Here is a 25,683-nt window from a genome sequence, read left to right on the forward strand (position 1 = left end):
TAGAAGGGAAGCATTGTGACTGGCCACTGATACACTGAAGTTCTGAAACTCTTTTGAACAACTTGGAAGGTTAGCTCCAGTTGCAGTGATTTTGAAAGTGCTAGAATAATAATGCACCCAACTGGTCACAGATATAGTCATTTTCCATCTTTTGAAATTAACCCAAGAATAGACCTTAAGCTTTTCCATAATTTACACTTGCATATTTGAAAAGAATTTCTTCAACCTATGTACTCCTTCAGTTCCCATGCAATATTATTTTTCTTTTCTTTTTTTTTTAAGTTCATTTATCTATTTTGAGAGCGTGAGTGTGTGCAAGCAGGGGAGGGGCCGAGAGAGAGGGAGAGAGAGAATCCCAAGCAGGCTCCACATGATCAGTATGGTGCCCAGTGCGGGGCTCGAACTCACAAGATCAAAACCTGAGCCAAAACCGAGATCAGATGATTAACTGACTGAGCCACCCAGGCACCCCATATTTTTTTTTTTTTGATAGAGAAAAATAGTTGATAAGAAAGGCATTCAAAGTAACACTTCAAAAGCAACCTATATTTACAATGTAAATAGTTTTCTGGGTGAATGGCTATCCTAATGTAAGAAGGTTTTCCTAAGATTCTCTCTTCATGAAATTATTAATTGCTCCTAGCTATTTATTTAATTGCAGGATTAGAAACCTTGTATTCAGATTAAGTTTGGAAACTCAAGATTATATATGGTACAGTAAGTAGCATTGTTTTTCCTGGCTATTTTATTTAAAAACTTATTTTAATACTTCTTTTATTTTCTTATTTTAATACTTCTATTTCCCTTTTAACAAGCTTTTCAAGGCAGTATTATGCTCACTTCCTGCCACAGCACCCGTCCCTAGGTGCTCATCTCTGTTGGGACATTCTATGTTCTTCAGCCTTACTTTTTAAGCTTTGTTTTACTCAAATTGGCTTATAATCATAGACATTCTTTGTATCATAGATTTGAAATTTTAAAGGAAAATAACAACAATGAAGGTTGCAAATACTCAGTTGAAAAATGTTGTGCCTTTTCCTTAAGCTTAAATATCAACTCTCTCGATTTTCTCTGACTACAGAGGCCAGTAATAGTAGCCATGAATCTCGTATTGGTCTAGCTGAGGGGTTGGAATCCGAGAAGAAGGCAGTTATACCCCTCGTGATCGTGTCAGCCCTGACTTTTATCTGTCTAGTGGTTCTTGTGGGTATTCTCATCTACTGGAGGTAAGTTGAATGCTTGTTTTAGAAATGTATTTCATAGAGCTCAGATTTTGCCTGTGTTTTTTTTTTTTTGTTTTACCTGAAAGTTCTTCAAAGCATATTCACATTCTTTTTCCTTGAGAGCTACCATTAATTTATCCAGGTAACGATGAATTAGGTGAATTTGTAAATCCAAAGACATAATAATATAATACTTGATTGTTTTTCATACACCAGTGAAACAATTAAAGGGTAAAATGGAGGAACCCTGGCTTAGTTAATATTTAATACAGTATTTTGACAGTTGTACTTTCATAGTAATCTAATTAACCTTCAAATGTTATCATAGCACTTAACATAAATCTAAGTTTCTCAGCTTAAATGCTCCAGCTGTTACAATTTCAAAAGTTATTATTTAGAAAAAACATAGTTTTTGCTATAGTGAAAACATGGTTTGTTTATAATTGTGGATTTTGTACAAGATGCACATCAGCTGCATGCTAATAGCAAAAACCGATAGCCCCATACACAAGAGTAAAAATCAAGCAATTAAAATATTAATATAATTAGAAAATAAAGTTGACTATATTAAGATGCATAGAATTCTAAAGTTAATTATAGCTTGCCTTGAGGATAAGATATAGTTTTGCTGTCATCAATATCCTATTAAAACTTTTGTTTATTGATTTTAATGTTTATTTATTTTGAGAGAGAAAGAAAGAGAGAGAGTGCACATGTGCAAGCAGGGGAGGGACAGAGAGAGAGGGAGGGAGAGAATCCCAAGTAGACTCTGCACTATGAGTTCAGAGCCCGACATGGGCCCCATCTCAGGAACCGTGAGATCATGACCTGACCCAGAATCAAGAGTTGGACGCTTAACTGACTGAACCACCCAGGCACCCCTGTATCCTATTAAAACTTTTAAAGGACAAAGACGGTTGCACTCACCATAAGCTTCCCATCCCATGGCATTCAGAACACGCTGCAAATTAGGAAGTTTACTGGGGAAACAGTGTAAGTCAGTATAACTATTGTAACTGTGTCTTGAAAAACAAAAACTTTACGATGATATAAGGAATCCTAGCTTTGTAATTTATTGCTTCGTTTTAAAAGAGAATTTTGTTCAGAAGATCTATAATTCCTTTTTGTTTAGTAATGTCTCTCTGTAAGCTCATATGGCCACTCTTTATCTCTTTATGTGTTGTCCTAAAACATATTCTCTCAGTTTATTCAAAAATATTTGCCATTTTTAAGGACTGTTTCTCATGTGCTTAGTACCATGTTGACTACTCTGGAAAATATCAAAAACAGATGAATGAATAAGAGTCACTATTGTTGAGAAATTCATGCTTATTGAGAATTTTCTATGAAAAATGTATAACCTACTATACAAAAGTATACACACGACAGCTGAAATCACTAATGTTAAGAATGGTCAGGGAACAAAGAATCTTGATAGGTCAGGATGAGCAGAGTAAATGTAAAATGCTGGGCTTGCACCGGATAGGGTTCAGAAAGTGGAGATAAAGGAGACAGCTTTCCAGGCAGGAACACAGCAGGTGGAAAGAACAGGAAGCAGGAGTAAGCTGGGTGTGTCTGAGACAGGCCTGGGGCAGGTAGTTGCATGTAGTTGGACACGGGTGGACTAAGGTAGAATGTTTTCATGATCAACTGTATTTCATATCCAACAACTTTACAGAAAAGAGTAAACTGCAGTAAGAGAACAGATCATACTTTTGTTACCATATGTGAGTTGGTGGTCTGTTTTGTCCATAACATGATGCAAACAAAGCTGCTTTCTTCACTGGTTCCTATAATTGCCAATGACTCTTTCTACAGAAGATTCCATGCTCAGCAGAGTACCGTGAACACAGTACATGATTTATACATGTTTTTTCAACAAGAATTCATATTGCTTTTCTCCATACTCCCTACTCGGTTTGTTGGCCAAACTTTTTACCAACCTTGATGTGTTCAGATTACTGGCTTATATTTAATCTGATTTTCCCTGGCAAACCAATGTTTGAAGTTATTTGGAATTAGAGGTAAAATTTTTTTAAATAAGATGGAAAGTAAGCCCAAATTCTACTTCACAATGAAGAGTGTTAGAATAAATTTCCGATAGAAATGTCAATCTTAAGATTGAAATGAGAGTTTTGATCTTTGTTACTTAGTATTTCAAGTTTATTTTTTGTAGATTTGAAAGTGTCTTATTTAATATGATTTGATATTTCATGGAAAATTAAAATCTGGAATGGTATTTATTTTCTATTAATAATGGATTATCTCATCTGTATTATGTGGAGAAAAAAGATAAAATTACTAGTCGAAAAATACTAATTTGACCTTCACCAACAAGATGTTTCTCTTTTCCTCACAAATAACACTTTATGTACCTTGAACACAGAGTGCATTAGCTTAAAAAATGAGCGCTCTGATGATTTTATGTGTATATTTTATATCTATCTGTCAAACGTTCTGATAAAATCTGTCACTCTTTTACTTACCCGTTTCAAAATTTAACACCTCTGTCCTCACATCCATTTGAAATTAATTCACTTCAAAATGTAACTTTTTAGATCAGGGATACACCAGGGGTACTAGTTGGTGCAACACAAGATGACTATATTAGTGCCTTCTTCGGGGTTTTTGGGAATATATTCAAATTTTGATGTAGACCCATTTGTAAACAATACGATTTCACTAGCCAGTATGGAAACATTTTAGACCTTTGTGGAAAGCACAGCCTGTGTGGAAAGGTTCAAAATAGAATGGCATACCCACAAAAGTCCTCATAGTAACATGGTCCTTATGAGTTTTTCCAAGCCGATATATTTAAATGTTTTTCTAATCTAATTTCTTAGGATAAAAAATTACTGTAAAGTGGTATAATAAGTCTTTTTTTTTTCTTTGTCTCTTTACCCAATTCAAAGCGGTCCCTGAGGTTTTGTGTAAGCCTTGAGAGAAAGCATGTTGTAGTAGGAAGACAGAACAAATCTGGATCCCTTCCCCATTTCTGCCTGGCATTTGCTACGTGGTCTTGGGCATGTCACTTATCCACCTGGGAACTGGTTTTCCTCTCTGTGCCATTTCGGGGGAAGGTTCACTAGATCATCTTTAAGACTGCAGTCCGAGCTTCTTTAGAGTTTCTGTGATGAATGCAGCATAATGAATAAATATGGTTTTATATTTGTATAAGGATCCAAAAAATGGAAATACATTTCTAGCTTTTAATTCCAAATACTTACTGTGATGAAAAGGTGTAAATCAAATAATCAGATTAACATTGATTGATAGGACCTATGTCTACAAGTTTAAAACAGTCATCACTTTTTTCATTATGGCTGAGTGATAATTAGCAAGAGACATAGTTATCAACACTTAGCACATAGACGTGAAGACATTCACTGCTTATACAGAACAGATGGACTATAGATATTGAATCTTGTCATACATTAAATAATGTGCCCTGAAATTATTTTCCAGATGTTTTAAGGTAGAATTTACATGAGCCAAGTCGTAAGTTTCTAAGATACAAAATGACTTCAGTAAGGAAGATTTTCAAAAAGTTCTTTTTAAAGAAGACAAAGGGCAAATTTTTGAGAGCTTTTTTAAGAGTTAAAATCTAAAAACTATCAAAGGCATAATCAACAAAATGGCACTCCATCAAAAACAGTATAAAAAAGAACTTCCCATAGACAGTTGTTTTGGTTTTGGGGAGAGGGAGGAAGAGCAATATGAATTCTCTCATGGTCTGAAATTCAAATTTGTGAGTCACACAGGGTAGCTACCAACCCAAAATGGAGGCCTCCCATGACCATGCTGCCTCTTAAGTCGAATGTCACTTCCTAGGGAAAACTGCACTATAAAATGGACTGAATATAATACGTGTGACTTTCCTCAAAGCTTTATCCTACACTATTTTAATATTGATTTTTCCCACTTACAAGTTTTTTGGTATGATTTTATAACGTTCTTTTGTTATGCAAATAACACTAATGGACCACTTATTTGCTTAAACAACAAATATTTGTTTACATAGCTAAAAAGAGTAGAGTTGGTATTTACCCAGATCCTACAATGAATATTTAACATGTTAAACCCTAATACCAATAAGTTTCATCTTACCTTTTTCTATTCCATGAGGGCTGCCTTCTTCCCATTTTCTCAGAGCCATCCTCTATCTACTTATCCAGCCAGCCAGCCAGCCACCCGTCCATCCATCCATCTTCCTCTAGCTATATATATTTCACTTCTCCTTCCCAAATATCTTGAGGTTTTAAGTTATCCCATTTGAAGCACAGGTGGGCAAGAAGTCTGGGATGCAGCTGAGTGACTTATGGTTGGTGGGATTTACTTGCTACTGGAAATCCATCTAATCATTAACACCTTGGCACTGTTTTCAGAGTTGGGCTTACATAAATCAGAAGACACGGCCCCATCTTTTAAAAAATATAGTGAGGATATAGGCACAAAACAAATATATTGCAAGATAATTACCCTAACTAACAATCAGTAAAAAAAAAAAAAAAAAAAAAAAATTTAAAATCATCTAGCAGAGAGTTCAGGAAGTGAAGGCCATCCTTGGATTAATTAAACATATTTTTCAAAATAGTCTTTGTAAAGGTGAAGGTGAATCAAAGTTTGTGTTGGGTGCAGTGAAAACAGAGAAACTGGAATGCTAGAGGCAGCTTAGGAATGAGAGGCTTTTTTTGCTTTAAGTTGATTCATTTATTTTGAGAGAGAGAAAGAGAGAGCAGGGGAGGGGCAGAGAGAGAGGAAGAGAGAGAGACTTCCAAGCAGGCTCCGCTCTGTCAGCGTAGAACGCAACACAGGACTCAGTCTCACAAACTGTGAGATCATGACCTGAGCTGAAATTAAGAGTTGGATGCTTGGGGCGCCTGGGTGGCTCAGTCGGTTAAGCGTCCGACTTCGGCTCAGGTCACGATCTCGCGATCCGTGAGTTCGAGCCCCGCGTCGGGCTCTGGGCTGATGGCTCAGAGCCTGGAGCCTGCTTCCGATTCTGTGTCTCCCTCTTTCTCTGCCCCTCCCTCGTTCATGCTCTGTCTCTCTCTGTCTCAAAAATAAAATAAAAAACATTAAAAAAAAATTAAAAAAAAAAAAAAGAGTTGGATGCTTAACCAACCTGGGCCACCCAGGTTCTCTTTTTCACAGAGAAGATACCATTGAGCTGCCTTTATGGAAGATAGTACTCGTGAGTAAGACATTTTGGTCAGGAGAACCATATTTGAAGCAGGGAGGAGAAAGTGAGGACAGGACAAGGCATATTTAGAGATCTACAACTTGTTTGTATTTGTGGAGTATAAACTTCAAGAAGAAAGTCAAAAGGGGTGAGGGCCATAGATAGATAGCATTTAAGTACTGAAAGATCTTGGGCACCATTAGCTAAATAAAACCTGTCACGTACAGAAATAGAGCCAAGATGTCAAAGTAACAGGGAGATAGATTTTTGGCTTGATACCAAAAAAAATAACAGCAGGAGGCCTAACAGTGGAATGGGATGGCCTCCTCTTGCAGTACCATTTAGAGGTACTTAGAATGAGTTTTCAGTTAGGACGAGAAAGCAATATGTGGCAACTAAAGATGTCCTCATAAAGGACTCCTTGTCACCGGAGATGATCTTTCTATGTCAGAGATGCTGTCCAACAAATTCTTCTGTCTGTGGTGATGTTGCACCAGCTTCCTTAAGACATTTTACAACTTTAAGATTCATTGAAAAATAAATAGAAACCCCTTTACCAGCTTGTGTAACCCCATTTTAGAGGAATCAAAGAGATTTAACTCTGTGATCTTAAAAGAGGTATCGAACCCAGTGTTTTCCTATTGTGTCAGAACATGCTACCAAACTTGCCCACTAGTTTCTGCTCCAGTCTGGCTTCACATGGGCTCCAGTGGAGACTTTCAGTGGGACAGTTGATCACGAGACCTGTGGCCCTCATCCCTCCCATTGTTCCTAGTCGGTTGTACTCTTTCCGCTTTCCAGGAGGTGAACCTGGCTCAGGCCCCCTCGACATTGGATTCGACACTCACTCATCTTCCTCCTGTACCACCTGTTCTCACTAGAAGACATTCTTGTGTTGTCTTGATCGTGTCCTCTTGTCAAAGGCTTATACGATCCCAGCAGGGGGCTAGTCCTTACTATGCACGTTGTTGCTTTTGGGTGGTTCTGTTGGTTTTTGTTTGTTTTTTGGGGTTTGTTTTTTGGTTTTTTGGTTTTTTTGCTTGTGACATTAAGACTATAAATAAACTACATGATTTTATACTAGTCATAGCAGTGAATTCATTGAACAAATATTTTGGGGCACAGGCAACTTTAAGTTTGGGGGGACTTACTGCTGTTCTTTGCACTGAGGCATAACACTGCATTAAGTCAGACCACCTTGCCTTTGCAGGGCTCACATTCTGATGAGGGACGACCAACTAAAAACATGTAAGACAAATACATAAGTAAGGATTTTCGGAAAGTGCTAAGTGCCATAAAGCTGACAAAAGGCCAAAGAATAGTGATGTGGTGGGATGAGCTGGTACTTTTAGTTACCATGGTCAGGGAAGGATTGTCACAGGAAGTACAAAAACAATGGGAAGGAGGCAGGTGGCCAGAAGAAACGTCAAGAGCCAAGGTCCCAAGGTGACACTGATGGAGCCTCTTGGAAGGAGGAGCAGAAGACCAGTGTGGGCCTGAGCCTAGTAGTAGGGGACGTTGGAGAGGACCCCAGAGGCAGGTGGGGGACCAGGTCATAGAGAGTCTTAGAGCCCTTAATGAAATAACTGAATATCATTCTGATTCCACTGGGGAAGCCACTGAAGAATTTTACACAGGGAACTGACTACTGAAAGAATGTTACAGTTGAGGTGTGTCCTCATAAGAACAAATGTTACGTTAAAGCTCATTAGAATAAATATCTTGTAGCTTGAATCTTAAATGGAAAGTGAGATTGGCATCTTTACTCACACAGATATTTCTAGTTAAACTTAAATACTCATGAATAACATTTCATATAAATTAAATGACCCACATCAAAGAGTGTCATTAGCAGTTTTAATTATCTAAATTTTTTTAATTAAGTGTGGTTTGCATTAGTTTAAAGCAGCAGTTGGTTCTTTGCTCTTCTCAATAGTTTGTGGTCTGCTCTTACCAGATGTTACTCTTATTATCTGAATGAAAATAGATTCAGGTGACATTGTAGGTCATAGTTGTCGTTGATTCCAAATATATTCATTCTCAAAACGCTCATCAACAAGGCTAGCATCTGTTGGAAAGAAAATCACGCCTGTTTTTGGTTACATGCTCATTATTTCCTCACTTCGTTCTGTCATTACTGCATTCTCATGCTCTCAGTATAAAGCTGCCTTCCTTGTCCATCAAAATATCACCGCTGTCAAATCTCACTTCCACAGTCATAGCTACCTTTTCCTAGCAGCTGAATTGCTCAGAAAGGTGTGGTCACTTAATTATGGAGTGAAAAGAGCTCTGGGCCTGGTTTCTCTTCCACTCTGGTCCAGTCCCCTGTTGCTGGTATATAGCAACAGTGGGAGAGTAACCAGGGTGATGAGGTGTCCTTATCCTAGCAAAATACTGTTGGGTACCAGCTACGTCTGCAAATGCCACCTCTGCTTTCAGCGTGTGTCTGGTATCTACTCACTCGTATGCATCTGGCACATGTAAAACTGAGATAAACTTGGAGGCCATACAATTCTTTAATGCTTTGTGTTTTGTAAAATACAGATTCCCATTTATGTTTTAATTCTGGAGATTTCTGTCGTAATTTTCAAGCAGTTTTCAGCGCAGAAGTTGTCTTATGGCAGCTAGTACATAAATTGCTTTCTTTTCTTTCCAGGAAATGCTTTCAGACCGCACACTTTTATTTAGAGGACAGTACCTCCCCTCGAGTAATATCCACACCTCCAACACCTGTCTTTCCAACTTCAGGTAATAGCTTAAGGTGTGACCATAAGTAGCTGGTAGATGTTGAATGGAAAGCATATGCTGGAAGGTTTGTCCCTGTTGCAGTGCTTTGTAAATGGCTCTAACGTAGACGAGTAATACTTCTGAGTTGCCCAAAGTATTTATTACAGCCGGGTGTCAGGCACCCAGGTTTCTGCCTTGTTCTCATTAATTTTGGACGCTCTTAGCCAGGTAGACAATATGGCAAAATAACTCAAGACTGTTCAAATATAATGTTAACATGAACATAGCAATAAAAGATTATTTGAGAATAAGGCTGACCTTCGTCGTTTCCGTTACTTAAATGGAAACCTGAACAACAAGTCAGGATAAAGCAATGCAGTAAGGGTGAATAGGACAGAATAACAAAAGTAAGGATAAAGTTTCGTTTCCTTCTGATCATCTGAAATTATGTGAGAAAATCTCCCTTAATTATGTTAGAAAAAAAAACTGTAAAATGGTGGGGTAGAAGGAAAACATGAGCGCACAAAGAAATGTGTAATTGCCTGAAATACTTAAAGCCACAATGTCAAACAGTTTGAGTACCTGGGGAAATATCGACTATGTTTAGCAGAACTTACCTGGTTAACAATACTCAAGAATTAGCCAGGGTCATTTTGACTGAGACGTCCATTGACCCTGGAGTTCACACTGTAAGATCACAGACACTTATTTAATTAACATTTCATAACATTTCAGAATGAAAAGCAGTAACAATAAAGGAATTGCCTAGAAAAATGTGAACTTCGGAAGAAGCCCCTGAAGGATAGAGGAAGAAATAAAGACACAGAAAACCACCAAACCAAAATAGAAGGGAAAAAATTGACAACGTGGCTATTTTACAGAGACCCCCTTTTAAATTGATACTCTTTAGGTTATTGTTAGAGGCCCAAGTTCCACAAGATGTCATTTTCTGAAATCTTGTGATTTAAAAAACATAAAAAACAAAACAAAGAGAAGCAATTTCTGTGTAATTCTCAGCAGGCACAGGAATTAGAAGTGTTTGGCTCTTTCCCGTCTTTTGTCCACTCGAGTCTTTAGCCATCACTGTCTTATTTCTGGGTTTTTTTCTGTTAAAATTCTGTACAGTTATTTGAGTACAGCACAGTTTCTCATCAGCATATTAAGAGTTGTGAGATTGACAGCTCTCTGTTATCTGTTGCATTTTGATTCACTTCACTTTCAAACATACCTCTTCTACAGACTCCCCCAGCATGTGGGAGCACATTAACATGATATTATCCGAAATATCCAAAGTCCAGTGTAATTTATTATTAGCAGTAAATAATCCCAAATCAGGACCTTGTCCAAGAAATCCAGAATCTCCTGTTCTACTTCTCAGAAGGGTTGTGATCAAGGGCATTTCCTCATTTCACCTGTGCTCCAGATCACCCAAATAAGCACCTTTTCATGTACGATCAGAAATTGGATATGTTGGTCTCACTCACTTGCAGACCAGTCTGTGAAAGAACTAACCAAAATACACAACTGTAAATAAAAAGTAGTCAGTTTGTGAAAAGAGGTTAGGTGTGCAGGATAATATCTATGGGTTTGAAGGACCTTTACCAGAAGAACTGATGATTTAGATGTGACAAGCTATTTCTGTTTTCTTGTCTAATTATAAAAGCTACTTCCAGGCAAGATCCTTCCGTAGATGTGAAGGCAGAGTTGCACCTTTGTCTAGTGTTTCTTAAGCTTAACTGGCTAATTCAGTTTTAGTATTCAGGTACACTCACGGAAGGGAGAGAACAGATGGATTCTACTTTTTAAAAAAATCAACAAATTCTTGGTAACTGAAGCTTAAAAATATTAAAGGGCCTAGATGCTGAACATCTGTTGATGTAAATAAGTGTTTCTAGAGAAATGTGTTTGATGTTTCCTTGTCAGAGAAATCACTTGTGAAATCGCATACTGTGAACTAGTGATATGTTTAATCTAAGAAAGTCTTTCCAGAGGAGGGAAAGAGAAAAAACAGAGTCAGTTAAAATAATTTGGCCCCTTCACAATTAATTAACAGATCCAATGACATTGTTTACATAGCATATTTTTAAGTAAGAGTTCCTGAAATTTTACATATTAAAAGTCCCAAAGGTTTTTGACGTTATCCTTAATGAATAGTCTGCATGTCAATGTTTTCTATTATTTGTAGAGAAAAATAAAAAATGTTTTTGAATGTAAACATCTGACTATATAACTGTAAAACATTAAACTATGTTAAATTGAAATTACACCACGTATTATGTTTAGTTCTTGGTAAAATTGAAAATATATTATTTCTGCATTTTTTTTACCCAGAACTCACATTCGTGTTAATGTATTAAATGTAAATGCAACTTCTACTCATGTTAAAGAATGTTATCCATAAAAAGATGCAGTCCATTGATAAGATGTGAGGCTTTGGTGGAATTTATCATTTAACGTTAAAAATTCTTGTTTCTTTAGAGTATGAAAGGAAAAGAGATTCATGATCAAATCAGAATTATATAATGCAAGTTATTGATAGTAAATACAGAGAAACTTGGTAACCATTGCTTAATGTTTCATTGGATGCTGAGATTCACTCAGGATTGTAGGAATGCTTGAACTTTGAAGTTGCTTTAGAAGAAGGCATTTTATAAATCTTTGTAAGCGAGAGGCATATTCCTTTCTGTTGAATTATCTTTTCCAAACAAATTGTTTTTTATTTACTTAGATGATGTTGGAGCAATTCCAATAAAGCACTTTCCAAAGCATGTTGCAGACTTACATGCAAGTAGTGGGTTTACTGAAGAATTTGAGGTATGATTTTAATAAACTTATTTGAAATAATACAAAAATAGTAAATTTAATAGCAGTAGGCTATTTCTTGACCTAAAAACATTGAAACTATTTTCACTTCTAGAAAGAATACTAGTTCCATAATCACTTATGTGTTTAAGAGATGTGTTATGATTACCATATAATGTAGAAAATTGGTTTTCCATTTTAAAAACCAAGTCATACTAGTAGAAAAAAAAACATTTTTAATTTTCTCCCATAAAGTACAGAATTCCAGTATCCTTCTTTTAATCTGAATTAGTAACACTGATTCTTTTTAATTTCCTAAATTATATAAATTATACTAAACTACTAAATTTCACGATTTTCAAGCAAAGTACTTATAAACTCCTAGTTTTCCACCATTGTAAGTACAGAAGCATTTCATTTACAAGGTATAATACAAGTAATAAATATTATACAAGGTAAGGTCCCATCTTCTTAAGAAAATATGCATTTCTAAAAAACATTTGAACTTCATAATCAGTAAAAATTTTTCTAGCAATGTTCCGTAAAATACTCATATTTAGAAGTGGCAGAGAAATCTGCTGCAAATTTACCATGGCGCACTGAACCATCAGTTAAGCAGATTTTTCAAAACAGGGTACTGTAAGCCCAGAGTTAACAATGACAACCACAAAAAAATAAAAGTTACCATTATGCAGCACTCAATAATGCCAGTCCTTGTACTAAATGCTTTTATATTTAGTCTTCACCCAGCTCTAGAAGTTATTTGTTTTTATTTCTATTCATACTACTGATGAAATCAACTTCCACAGAAGTTAATTAACAAGTCATAACTAGCAGGGCTAGACCACTCACCGTGATGAGCACCAAGTAATGTGTTGAATTGTCGAATCGTTGTACTGCACGCCTGAAAATAATACAGCATTACATGTTAATTATGCTTCAGTTTAAGTAATTAATTTCTAAAAATAGCAGTGCTGGGTTTCAAACGTAGGTCCGTGATTTTAAAACTTATATACATACTTTAAACAAATCTTTTTAAGTTTATTTATTTATTTGGAGGGAAAGAGAGAGAGGAAAGGGCAGGGAGAGTATCCCAAACAGGCTCTGCACTATCTGCACAGAGCTTGACTTGGGGCTTGAACCCACAAAGTGTGAGATCATGACCTGGGCCGAAAACAAGAGTCAGATGCTTAACAGATGGAACCACGTAGGCGCCTCCGTGGCCTACCTACATTTTCCATTCCAGAAAGCAAGGGATCTTCAGCCTTCCCTCTGGCCCCTCCCTTCTAAGAAGTGTCACATTGCTTTTCTGTCTCCCCCTCAACCCGGAAGTGCTCTATGGACCTCCCCCTTCCCCCCTTTGAGCTCTGATCCTGATGAGTGTCCCACTGTCCCCTTGCACCCCGCAACTGCTTCCCAGGAGTCACATCAACCAAGATATATTTAGGGAAGGAAAATGCCGTAGGTTAGAAAGCTTTAAGAAATCAAAGGAAATAGAAGTGAAATGTGATATATTTTCACTAAATTAAAAATAATAGAAGCCAATTCATTTAATTTTAAAAGAAATCTAAGTCATAGCTACACTGAAATAGCGGTGTGAGGTAATGACCAAGTAAAGTGGAATAATATAAAGAATTACATATTTAAAACATCAAATTATTTTTTCTTACTGTAATAGAGGTTAGAGGGTGGGTGGTGCCTTGTTAACTCACAGAAACTATCAGGCTCAGAAACAAAATTGCAATTGAAAGAGGGAGACTGGGTCAAGGATCTAATTTTCCAAATTTTAAAAATCACGAGGAAAAGTAGATAACTTATAATAAAACTTGCTGCTAACATATGCACAAAGGCAGATTCATAGTTTTTACAACCATAAAATAATTTTCAATATTATGAAGCAGCTCATAATTAAATTAATAAAATAGCCTCACATTTTTACTCAAAAGTGTTTTCTTAATTCCATTGCTCTTATCTCACAGTCTGATTCAAGAAAACGTTTCATTAACTTAATAATTAGTTTAACAACTGGTAATACTATGCCTTTTAAGTGGTCATAACATGAAATTGTTTGTAAATCTAGAGTGAGAAGGGCTTGCTGTACTTACTGTAGAAGAGGCCTTAAAGGGTTATCTGGACAGAGGCTGGGCCATTTGCTGAGGAGTCAATTCACATTTGGGCTATATACTTTCTCAAAAATTATAAAGGTTTTATCTTATTATCTTAATGCTAAATAATTATAAATTCCTACCTAATGTATTTAGATAGAAAACATCTCTGAAAAGGATTTTAATTCATTTTAAAAGATAATTGGCAGAAATAATTTTTCTGTACCCATGGAAGTTTAAATTAAAAAGAAGTCTACTCATTAAATATGTAGAAAGTAATGCTATCAAAATCAAAATGATATAATATGTGTGATAAAAAAATTCAGAAGAATTTGTAATGTTCTGACAACCCTAAATCTGTTACAGACCACCAAATAGGAAGATATTTACTCTTTAAAATTACCCTAAATAAATAAAATGTATATATATATGTGTGTCACTAATTCAGAGTTTCAAATAGTGTTATCATGGTCAAATAAAATGTTATTTGGATATTAGCAAATCTGACTAATCCAACAAAATGTGCCATCAAATATATGGTTTTTCTCATCTGCATTTTTTATATTCATCATATTATTATACCACCGTACCGTTTTAAAAGTGTTATTTTTTTCCTTTTACATAATTTTAAGGTTCCAAAGTGTTAGAAGTTTCTATTTGCATGCAACTGTTTGAAACATTCTGTTTTGTTGCTATTTGACAAATGTATTTATTGCATGATCATAGTTTTCCATTGTAAACCTAATATGAACGCTTTTTTTTCTCATTTGTCGTGTGCTGTGGAATTTGATTTCTTTACTTTTTTGGCATTCATTCCCTCATTAGACACTGAAAGAGTTTTACCAGGTAAGGCATTATTTCACTGCATTTTCTTTTAGCCAAGAAATAGTTATAACATGTAAAAAAATTGGGGGGGGATAGACTAATTTGTTTTGTCCTCTACATTATATTTTGAAGGCACTTTGTTTGAAAGGATATGTGTTAAAATGTTATACATAAATTTCTTTACAGGAGGTGCAGGGCTGTACTGCAGACTTAGGTATCACAGCAGACAGCTCCAATCACCCAGACAACAAGCACAAGAACCGCTACATAAATATCGTAGCCTGTAAGTATCTCCTTAATGCAGCCCTGACATTATCATGGTCACTCTCGTGCTACTCAGTGCTGTCCGGCAGTCTGACGGCAGACCTCAGTAGAGCTGTGTCAGGGGCTTTGGCATCAGGCAGTAAGACTTCTGTTAGACAGTACATAGCATTCTACTGCTCTGACTAAAATACATTCTGCAATTAGTGATAGGTTTCTTTATTTTAAGTTTATTTTTATTTATTTCGAGAGAGAGAGAGAGCACAAGCAGGGGAAGGGCAGAGAGAGGGAGACAGAATCCCAAGCAGGCTGCGCACGGGCAGCACAGAGCCCAATGTGGGGCTCAGACTCAAGAACCGTGAGATCATGACCTGAGCTGAAGTCAAGAGTCAGACACTTAACCGACTAAGCCACCCAGGCACCCCAATGATATGTTTCTTTTAAACAAAACAAACTGAAATTTTAATCCAGGCCTTTCTTCAGACACGATGGGCTATAAATCTGTTCTTACAGTGTCTGTCATTATTTATATTCCCTGTTCCTATTTTCACTTCAGATCTGTTTACTTCTATGTGAGTTTACTAATCAAATGAGATTTTCTTTAGATTTTATTTTTCCTTCTACCCTTTTCCTCCCTTTCTTGCCATTCGTCCCAGGGTCCTACAAAGGGCTAGTTGGTTTCTTTTTTTTTTTTTAATGTTTTATTTATTTTTGAGAGAGAGAGAGAGAGAGAGCGCGCACACACTAGTAGGGGAGGGGCAGAGAGAGAGGGAGACACAGAATCCGAAGCAGACTCCAGGCTCTGAGCTGTCAGCAGAGAGCCCGACGCAGGGCTTGAACTCACGAACTGCGAGATCATGACCTGAGCCGAATTTGGACGTTTTAACCAACTGAACCACCAGGGGCCCCTAGTTGGATTGTTTTTATTCCTTCTTTCCCTTTATTTCCTTCTCTGTTCTTTCTTTTTTTCCTCAATGACCAGCTGTCTCTTTTGTTTAATGCAAATTTACCTATTTTTCCTATGAAATTACAGTCTTCCTTCTATCTTCTTACAGCATCTCATGTTTACATATGTTCCCTTTTATTTTCTTTATATTCCCCCTCCATCTCTTGAAATCCATCCACATCCCATCCCCTGAAAATTATATCTTTTCTCCTAACTTTTATATTCAGTGGGTCTCCCTGAATCCTATGAACACCAGCTTGATTATTTAAATTCCAGTTCTTTTCTAGTTTCTGGAAGCCAATGAAACCGTACTCCCCTTTTAAAGAAGTTTTTATATACATCCCAGTTAGTTAACATACAGCATAATATTAGTTTCAGGTGTACAATATAGTGATTCAACACTTGCATACAACACCTGGTGCTCATCACAAGTGCTCTCCTTAATCCCCATCACCTATTTCACCCATCCCCCCCCCCCACCCACTCACCTCCCCTCTGGTAACCATCAGTTTGTTCTCTGTAGTTAAGAATCTGTTTCTTGGTTTGTCTCTCTCTCTCTCTTTCTCTCCCTTTGCTCCTTTGTTGTGTTTCTTACATTCACATATGAGTGAAATCATATGGTATTTGCCTTTCTCTGACTGACTTATTTCACTCAGCATAATACTTTACGTCTGTCCATGTCATTGCAAATGGCAAGATTTCATTCTTTTTTTATGGCTGAGTAATATTCCTGTGTGTGTGTGTGTGTGTCTGTGTGTATATATATATATATATATATATATATATATACACACACATACACACAAAAACACTAATTCAAAGGGATACATGCACCCTGATGTTTAAGGCAGCATATATATATGGTATATATATCATACCTTCTTTATCCATTCATCAGTCAGTGGACACTTAGGTTGTTTCCATAATTTGACTATAGTAGATAATGCTGCCTTGAACATCAGGGTGCATGTATCCCTTTGAATTGGTGTTTTTGTATCCTTTGGGTAAATACCTAATAGTGCTCTTGCTGGATCATAGGGTACTTCTATTTTTAACTTGTTTTTATGCTTTTTTTTAAACTTGTTTTATTTTTTATTTTTTTAAATCTACATCTAAATTAGTTAACGTATAGTGCAACAATGATTTCAGGAGTAGATTCCTTAATGCCCCTCACCCATTTAGCCCATCCCCCCTCCCACAACCCCTCCAGTAACCCTCAGTTTGTTCTCCATATTTATGAGTCTCTTCTGTTTTGTCCCCCTTCCTATTTTTATATTATTTTTGTTTCCCTTCCCTTATGTTCATCTGTTTTGTCTCTTAAAGTTCTCATATTAGTGAAGTCATATGATTTTTGTCTTTCTCTGACTAATTCCATGTAGTTGCAAATGGCAAGATTTCATTCTTTTTGATTGCTGAGTAATACTTCATTGTATATATATACCACACCTCCTTTTCCATTCATCCATCGACGGACATCTGGGCTCTTTCCATACTTTGGCTATTATTGATAGTGCTGCTATAAACATGGGGGTGCATGTGTCCCTTTGAAACAGCACACCTGTATCCCGTGGATAAATGCCTAGTAGTGCAATTGCTGCGTCGTAGAGTAGTTCTATTTTTAGTTTTTTGAGGAACCTCCATACTGTTTTCCAGAGTGGCTGCACCAGCTTGCATTCCCATCTATTTTTAACTTTTTGAGGAACCTCCATACTGTTTTCCATAGTGGCCACACCAGTTTGCATTCCCATCAGCAGTACAGAAGGGTTCCCATCTCTCCACATTTTGCCAACACCTGTTGTTTCTTGTGTTGTTGATTTTAGCCATTCTGACAGGTGTGAGGTGATATCTCATGGTAGTTTTGATTTGCATTTCCCTGGTGATGAGTGATGTTGAACATCTTTTCGTGGGTCTCTGTGTCTTTGGAAAAATGTCTATTCATGTCTTCTGCCCATTTTTAATTGGATTATTCATTTTGGGGGGAGGAGGATTGAGTTGTGTCAGTTCTTTATATATTGTAGATACTAACATTTAATTATCACAGTTTCTTAAATTTTTTTTTACATTTTTTTTTATTTTTGAGCGACAGAGGGAGAGCACAAGTGTGGGACGGGCAGAGAGAGGGAGACACAGAATCCGAAGCAGGCTCCACGCTCCGAGCTATCAGCACAGAGCCGGATGCGGGGCCCAAACCCACAAACTGTAAGATCATGACCTGAGCTGAAGTCGGACGCTTAACCGACTGAACCACCCAGGCACCCCTAATTATCACATTTTCTTAAATAGTTTGGACAGATGCTGCTTCCTTCCTACAGGGCTCACACAGATTTTTATTAGAAGGTTTTAGTAGCACGTTCTGCTTCATGTTTGTCCCCCTCAACCAAAGCAACCCTCCTGGCTGCACATAAAAACTCAGTTGCTTCTTGGAGAGGGTGAAGTTATCAAATGATTCCCTCTACAAGCTAAATAGAAAGCACCTACCAGGTAATTAAGAAGGGGATGGAGACTAACATTTGTTGTATACCTTCCTCATGCCTAGCTCTGTAAATATATTAGTTCATTTAATCCCTAAGATAATCCTGCACAATAATACTATTGTAGATACTATTGTAGACTTGAAGAAAAACAATCCAGAAAATTTTCCCAGTAATAGCCCTCTGAAAGTATTAGAACAAAAATACAAAAAACAAAAACACCAGGTCACCCTGGCACCAAGCCCATCTCTCCATTGCCACATATATCTATTTCTGTAATACATTCCCTGCACTTGGTGAGCTGCTTTTGTCACAGAAGCATTACAATCAGGATGTCTCTCTAATTGTCATGGTTTGGACTGTATTCACTTCTTCATCCTTGAAAAGAATAAATAAATTCTGCCCCGTGAAACTACCAATTTTCCTGCTAGTAACACTTTGCTTTCTTATTATATCGCTCCTCCAAGTACATATAATCTCCCTGTAGATCCAAAGGTAATCTCAACCTCCTCATTTCAACATATCTTAATTGCCTTAGTACACCATGTATAAGTTACCATAGTTTTCACCCCCTTGAAACAGACAGTGTGGGACCCATGCGCCCTGTTCTCGGGCAGCCATTCTCCTGCCTGGCTGTGCGCTAGCAGGTCTTTGAGGTTGTCCCCTTGAAAGAGCTGTTTGCTCTAACCATTCAAAGAAACTTCCTAAGTCCCTTCTCCTTCTCTGTCTACCTTCTCTTCCTCCACCAGCCTCCAGTTCAGAGTGCACATGCTGTCTTCCTTCCTTAGCTTTTAAGACACCCCAACACTCTTCTCTCCCTGTCGACTGTTCACAGCCCCAAGATCCATCTTTGGAAACCATCTAAGATGCCAATGTCGCATTCCAACCATTATGAAAACGTTTATTATCATCCCAAACTAACACAATCTCTGTCTTCAAGTGCCCCCCTCATACTTTGCACCACGCTTGACGCCTGAACATATTCTTTCTATATATCTGTTCTCATCATCTGCATTAGAAACCTTGTTGAAAGCAGAAGCGCTTGTTATATTTGTCACCTCTGTAATCCGTAAAACCTACTGAAAGTAAATTATATTTGCATTGATTTTAATTGTATTTGATGTACCATTATGTAAACATAAATGTCCTTTGTGCTGAAAATTCATCCATGCTATAGTGAAATATTTTCTTTTTTTTTTATTACAGATGATCATAGTAGGGTTAAGCTTGCACAACTTGCTGAGAAAGATGGCAAACTGACTGATTACATCAATGCCAATTATGTTGATGTAAGCATGCTTCCATTGGGACGTTTATGGAGATTATATTAGACCATGAATTTATTACACCACTGTGCTGTACTTATACTAGTGCTCAATACATGTTATCTGACAGGTAATAAACAATACAAGTCAGCAGTAGGACATCCCACAGCTAAAGGATTTCAGATTGAATAACGTTCAAGCCCTATATGTGCTTTCTCTCATAGGTGAGAGAGGTAATTCAGGCTGGAAATGCACGTTCAAGGTAGAATATATATATATATATATGTATGTACATGTATATGTGTATATATATATATGTATATACATGTATATGTGTGTGTATATATATGTGTATATGTGTGTGTATATATATGTATATGTGTGTGTATATATATATATGTACATGTACACATATATACATACACATTTGGATAGGTTGATAACTCCTTAACTGTGAGGGTCAGGACTAATGCTTATTTTGAATATCCCACAGTTCCTAGCACCATATTGTGTAAGGAGCAGGTGATCAATAAATCCTGACTGAGAAGTTCTGAAGGTAATCTGGCTAAAAGGCAGACATGTGATTACTAAGCTGGTTATCAGCCTTATCATCTCTGGCACTTCTCAGGATACACAGCTATGTGGGGCTTATTAGCGATCTCCAGGGACCGCAGACCACTGACTGATTTACTGGGTTTTCACTGTGGTCAGTTGAATGTCAAAGGAGCTCAGTTACTTTCCTGACACTGACCTTGCAGTCTAGCTGCCTTCAGGCTTTCTGCTGTGTGGAACAGTTAATTCAAAGAAGTGAGCACCCCAAAATACGGGTGTCTTTGTTAGAGGCAGCGCTTCATGCTTCCGGAGGAGGCAATGTGTACGGCAGATCCAATGTGGGCTTTGGAGTTCGAACTGGTTTTGAGTCCCAGCCCTGTCACTGGGTAGCCATGAAAGCTTGGAAAGCCACTTAATGCCCCTGAGCTTCTCCTCATCTCCAGATCAAGGATGACGCTTCCATTATGCATGCAGATTAAGGATGCAGGTTCATGTTCATAAACCGTCTCAGGTAACAGTGGGTGCTCAGTGAAGGATAGCTATTAGTTATTAGCATTGCTTAGTACCTCCAAGGAGAGGGTAGAGAGACAACCAGAGGCTTCCTGACTGCTGTAGACAGCTGAGCCCCAATGCCCGATATGCATTTCAAAGCAGTATACACAAAATTCAAGACCAGCATAGTAAATAGATTAGATTAATTTAGATTAAATGTACTTGGACTAAAGGTGCAGAGAATAGTGTCTGTGCCAAGGCACAAAGAACTTTCTATATTTTTTAACAAAGATCATAGGTAAATGATTGTTATTTTTGCTAGTACTATTGAGTTTTCCAGCATTGCAAGATTACTTTTTATGGTTCTTCTCTTATAGGAAAAAAATATGCTGACCTTAAAAACTTACATATTGCACAATAAAATGGCATAAAAAGAGCAATTTAGTAAAAAATGTTTGTAATTTGTTTCTTCAGGGTTACAACAGACCAAAAGCTTACATTGCTGCCCAAGGCCCACTGAAATCCACAGCTGAAGATTTCTGGAGAATGATATGGGAGCATAACGTGGAAGTTATCGTCATGATAACAAACCTCGTGGAGAAAGGAAGGGTATGTAGGTAATCTGTGATCTCATCCCCACAATGGTAATCAGAAGTGCTTTAAGTTGCTTTTAATGGGCTCGGCATTAGGAAGCAGGTGAGGTTATGAAGACTGATCAGGATTCCTCTCTAGTTAAAGTTTGACGGCTAACGGGGAGTTTAACATTTGTAATTAAAGTTTCACTATAAATCAAGCTATCTGCTACTTAAATGCATTCTTCATACTGTGAAAAAAAAAAGTAATTGGGGCTCATTGCAAAGCAATGTAGAGCAAAACAGATTTTAATTCACAGGAGCTGGATTATAACCCCGACTTTGTAGTGACTCAGTTCAGCTGGTCTCTATTTCTTCATCTGAAAGGGGGAAGTTTGGACCAGATCATCTCAAGTTTCTCAGCTCTGTAATTTTGTCCCTGGTCTCCTCCAAAACTACTCCCCCATCACATAGAAAAGGAAATGTTTGAAAGAACCAGGAAGCCCGTTCCTGTCCCAGTGCCAGACCTCTCCAGATTTCAGGGGCAACACTTATGTTGAGCCTTTGACTTTCTCTTTTGCAGAGAAAATGTGACCAGTATTGGCCTGCCGATGGCAGTGAAGAGTACGGGAGCTTTCTGGTCACTCAGAAGAGTGTGCAAATGCTTTCCTATTATACTGTGAGGAGTTTTACTGTGAGAAACACAAAGATAAAAAAGGTGAGTCCACAAATGAAGGTCATCATCAATTGAGTGATACATCTGGTCTTTTTTTAAGTGCGTGGATGGCACAACTCAAGGGAGGCTAAAACTCTCTCTATATATAATATAACTAAAGGCATTGAGAGTTCTTATCATAACCACACCTCATTCCCAAAGGTTTCTGCTAAGTCTCTAAATGCCAGCCAAGGCTTTGGAGCCAGATTGGTCATGGTGCCAGTGGCTGCAGTGGATTTGATGCACAAGGGAAGCTTCCTTCCCCATGTGATACCTGCACATGCAACCAGAAATAGGGGAGATCAAAATTTTAGGGGAAGAAAAAAACAGTGATACATTAATCAGGGTTCTCCAGAAAAATGTGTGTGTGCGTGAGAGAGAGAGAGAGAGAGAGAGATTAAGAAAGAGAGAGACTTTTTAAGCAATAGACTCCATGCCAGAAATTCAGACAAGGTTTTTATATTTTAGTCTCAAGGAGAATTCCTCCTTCTTCAGGAAACCTCATTCTTTGTTCTTAAGGCCTTCAGTTAATTGGATGGGGTGTACTCACATCAGGGACTGTGATCTGCTTTACTTGAAGTCTACTAATTTAAATGTCAATCACTCCTAAAAAATATCTTGACAACGGGGAGGCACCTGGCTGGCTCAGTCGGCGGAGTATACAGGTCTTGATCTCGGGGTTGTGAGTTCGAGCCCCATGATAGGTGTAGAGATTATTTTTTAAAAGTCTTGAAAAAAAATGTCTTGGAAAAAAACACAAACCTTGACAGGAACATCTGGTGTGGCTGGTGTTTGACCAAACTACTGACTACCATAACCTAGCCAAGTTAACACATAAAATTAACCATCACAAATGACGATGTGTTGTTTTTTTTTTTTTGCCTCTTTATATACCACCAAAATCAAGTTGATAGTTAAGGACCCATGTGTGTGCATGTGTGTTTCTCTGCGTGCACATTCGTGTGTGTTCCTGTTACAAGCTGTCTGAACTCTTCCAGGGCTCCCAGAAAGGAAGACCCAATGGGCGTGTGGTGACACAGTACCACTACACGCAGTGGCCTGACATGGGAGTGCCAGAGTACTCGCTGCCAGTGCTGGCCTTTGTGAGAAAGGCGTCCCACGCCAAGCGCCACGCAGTGGGGCCTGTTGTTGTCCACTGCAGGTGAGTCTCAGGGGTGCGTTTCTAAACCCACAGAATGGCTTCTGCTGACAGAAAGGGAAGCCGTGGAACAAAGGTTTTGCCAAATTGGAACGCTTTCACGAAGTAAGGGGAATGAAACTACGTGCCCATTTGCAAAAGTATTGATCACGGGGGAGTGAGTGCACCAGACTCAGATTCTGATTGCTAAATATTTCAAAGCACCAGGTATTTTTATGATGTTTATTATTCTATTTGATTGTTGAATTGGACTTTTAACTTATTAAATGTGTGAGGCAGGAGGAACAGCGTTTTGTCATTAAACATTTATTACAACATAATGTCATGGGATAAGAGTGCTTAAGACGTGGGGTGCCTGGGTGGCTCAGTCAGTTAAGCATCTGACTTTGGCTCAGGTCATGATCTCACGGTTCGTTGAGTTCGAGCCCTGCATGGGGCTCACTGTTGTCAGTGCAGAGCCTGCTTCGGATCTTGTGTCTCCCATCTCTCTGCCCCTCCCCCACTCATCTTCTCCCCCCGCCTCAAAAGAAATAAACTTGAAAAAAAAGTGCTTGAGACATAACCACTGTTCTTAGGAGTTAGCAGTCCATTGTAGAGTTATTATGTCAGGTTTATATTAGAGAAACCAAAGCTCATAGAGGGCGAAGAATTTGGCAAAATACTTTTATGTTGCTTTTAAATCATTTCGGATCAAAATTCTTTTTCTCATTTTCCCAATTTCTATCTATTATATCATAGCAAGGGATTATCAACCCATCGTTACCCAATTACTTTATTTCCAAGACTACGTTGATGAATAGGAAGAATGGTATTTTGAAGAAAGAGAAAAAAATATGTCGGCGATTTTAATCTAATATTTTTTAGTTAAAATAAAATTAACAGTTAACATTTACTGAGTGCTGAATCTGTGCCAAACTTTACGACCACACAAATCAAATTGATTTCTGTCTGTGGTGTTTTTCTCAAAGCAGTGTCTGTGCTCTTACCGAAGCAAGTGTTTTCCTTTGATATACAGCTTATCTGACACATTCTAATTACCTATCTCAGGACTTACCCTCAGACAAAGTTTGAGAGACTTATCTTGAGTTTTTTCATCTGTTAGCCTGATGATAAGCTGAGAGGAACAGGAAAATGCAAGAAAAAGAGCTCTGAAGGTCAGGGATTGTTTCTTAGCAAATGGAGAAGGACCAGGGTATTGTACAGAGCAGGTGCTAATTTTCCACTCTAGTTCTTTCTACTTGTCGCAGCGTTTGAAAAGAATCCCTGCCTATGAATTCTGTCCCTCCTGTAGAGGCTTTGAAGAAGTCCATAGATAATGGCCCTTTAGAAATGACTGAAGTTATGCTTTAGTCCTCACGATCTCGCTGAAATGGTATTTTCAGCAGAAAGCCTTATCAAATTCTTTTTCTGATTAATATGAAAACCTTTACAAACATGTCTACCTGGCAATACAGACCCCAAGACCTTTTATTTTCAGGGTTGGGTGAAGCTGATGCTTTCAGTTTTCTCAGATTAAATGTCTAGTTGCTATGCTCTGATACATAATGTTTTCATTGTATAATATATAAATGAGGAATAAATATAATTATTGAAAATTAAAAAAATCTCTAAGTAAATAAATAAATAATCTCCAACAGAAATAGGTTATTTTACAGTTCGACCTACGGCCAAAAATAAAAAGTAAACTACTTGTTCTTTGAAGCATCGTGCTTAACAACTAAACTGTTTACCCTTTTGGATTGCTGAACTGTTTATTATGTGGCTCAGTGGCTTGGGGAAGAAAATTATTTTAATTTGCAAGACAGCCAGGAGTGACCTATCTTCAAATTATGTTTCGCGCTTGACATTGAAATGGTTCTTTTTTGTGCTCTCTTCAGTGCTGGAGTTGGAAGAACAGGCACATACATTGTGCTAGACAGTATGTTGCAGCAAATTCAACAGGAAGGAACTGTCAACATATTCGGCTTCTTAAAGCACATTCGTTCACAAAGAAATTATTTGGTGCAAACTGAGGTATGAGAAAAAAGGATACTTTCTGTTCTTGTTGCTCTCCCCCTCCCCCACCAAAAGGGATACTTTGATTTATCTAAGGGTTGGAAATGTCCCTAAAATGCTAAAGTTGGATGGACCTGACCTTGTTTTACCAGGTTGATGAGTCTCATAGGGCTCCCATATTAAAGTGCTACCAACTGGCTGGCTTAAAAAATAGAACCTTAATGCCTCATAGTTCTGGAGGATAGAAGCCCAGAGTCAAGGTGTTCGCAGGGCCATGCTTCCTCCAGAACTTCTAGGGGAGGACCTTCCCTTGTCTGAGTTTCTGGTAGCCCGTGTGTTGCTTGGATGAAGCAGCCTTTCTTCGATATCTACCTCCATCTTCGCGTGGCTG

The 25,683-nt window shown here is 37.8% G+C and overlaps 1 protein-coding gene across 1 annotated transcript in view; it reads left to right on the forward strand.

Moving 5' to 3' along the window:
• The window catches only part of PTPRZ1 (protein tyrosine phosphatase receptor type Z1), a 165,730-nt gene that overhangs the window by 124,706 nt on the left and 15,341 nt on the right, over positions 1-25,683 (forward strand). Inside the window, exons 14-23 of the mRNA XM_047095241.1 lie at positions 1,082-1,226; positions 9,062-9,153; positions 11,861-11,946; positions 14,865-14,885; positions 15,051-15,147; positions 19,749-19,831; positions 21,326-21,460; positions 22,007-22,141; positions 23,137-23,300; positions 25,175-25,310. Of these exons, the coding sequence (XP_046951197.1) occupies positions 1,082-1,226; positions 9,062-9,153; positions 11,861-11,946; positions 14,865-14,885; positions 15,051-15,147; positions 19,749-19,831; positions 21,326-21,460; positions 22,007-22,141; positions 23,137-23,300; positions 25,175-25,310 (1,094 nt within the window). The remainder of the gene's footprint in view (positions 1-1,081; positions 1,227-9,061; positions 9,154-11,860; positions 11,947-14,864; positions 14,886-15,050; positions 15,148-19,748; positions 19,832-21,325; positions 21,461-22,006; positions 22,142-23,136; positions 23,301-25,174; positions 25,311-25,683) is intronic.

Source organism: Lynx rufus, unplaced genomic scaffold (assembly GCF_022079265.1).
Source record: "Lynx rufus isolate CCGP_SWC_20201006 ecotype Redwood Valley unplaced genomic scaffold, mLynRuf1.p SCAF_4, whole genome shotgun sequence".
NCBI classification, from domain to species: domain Eukaryota; kingdom Metazoa; phylum Chordata; class Mammalia; order Carnivora; family Felidae; genus Lynx; species Lynx rufus.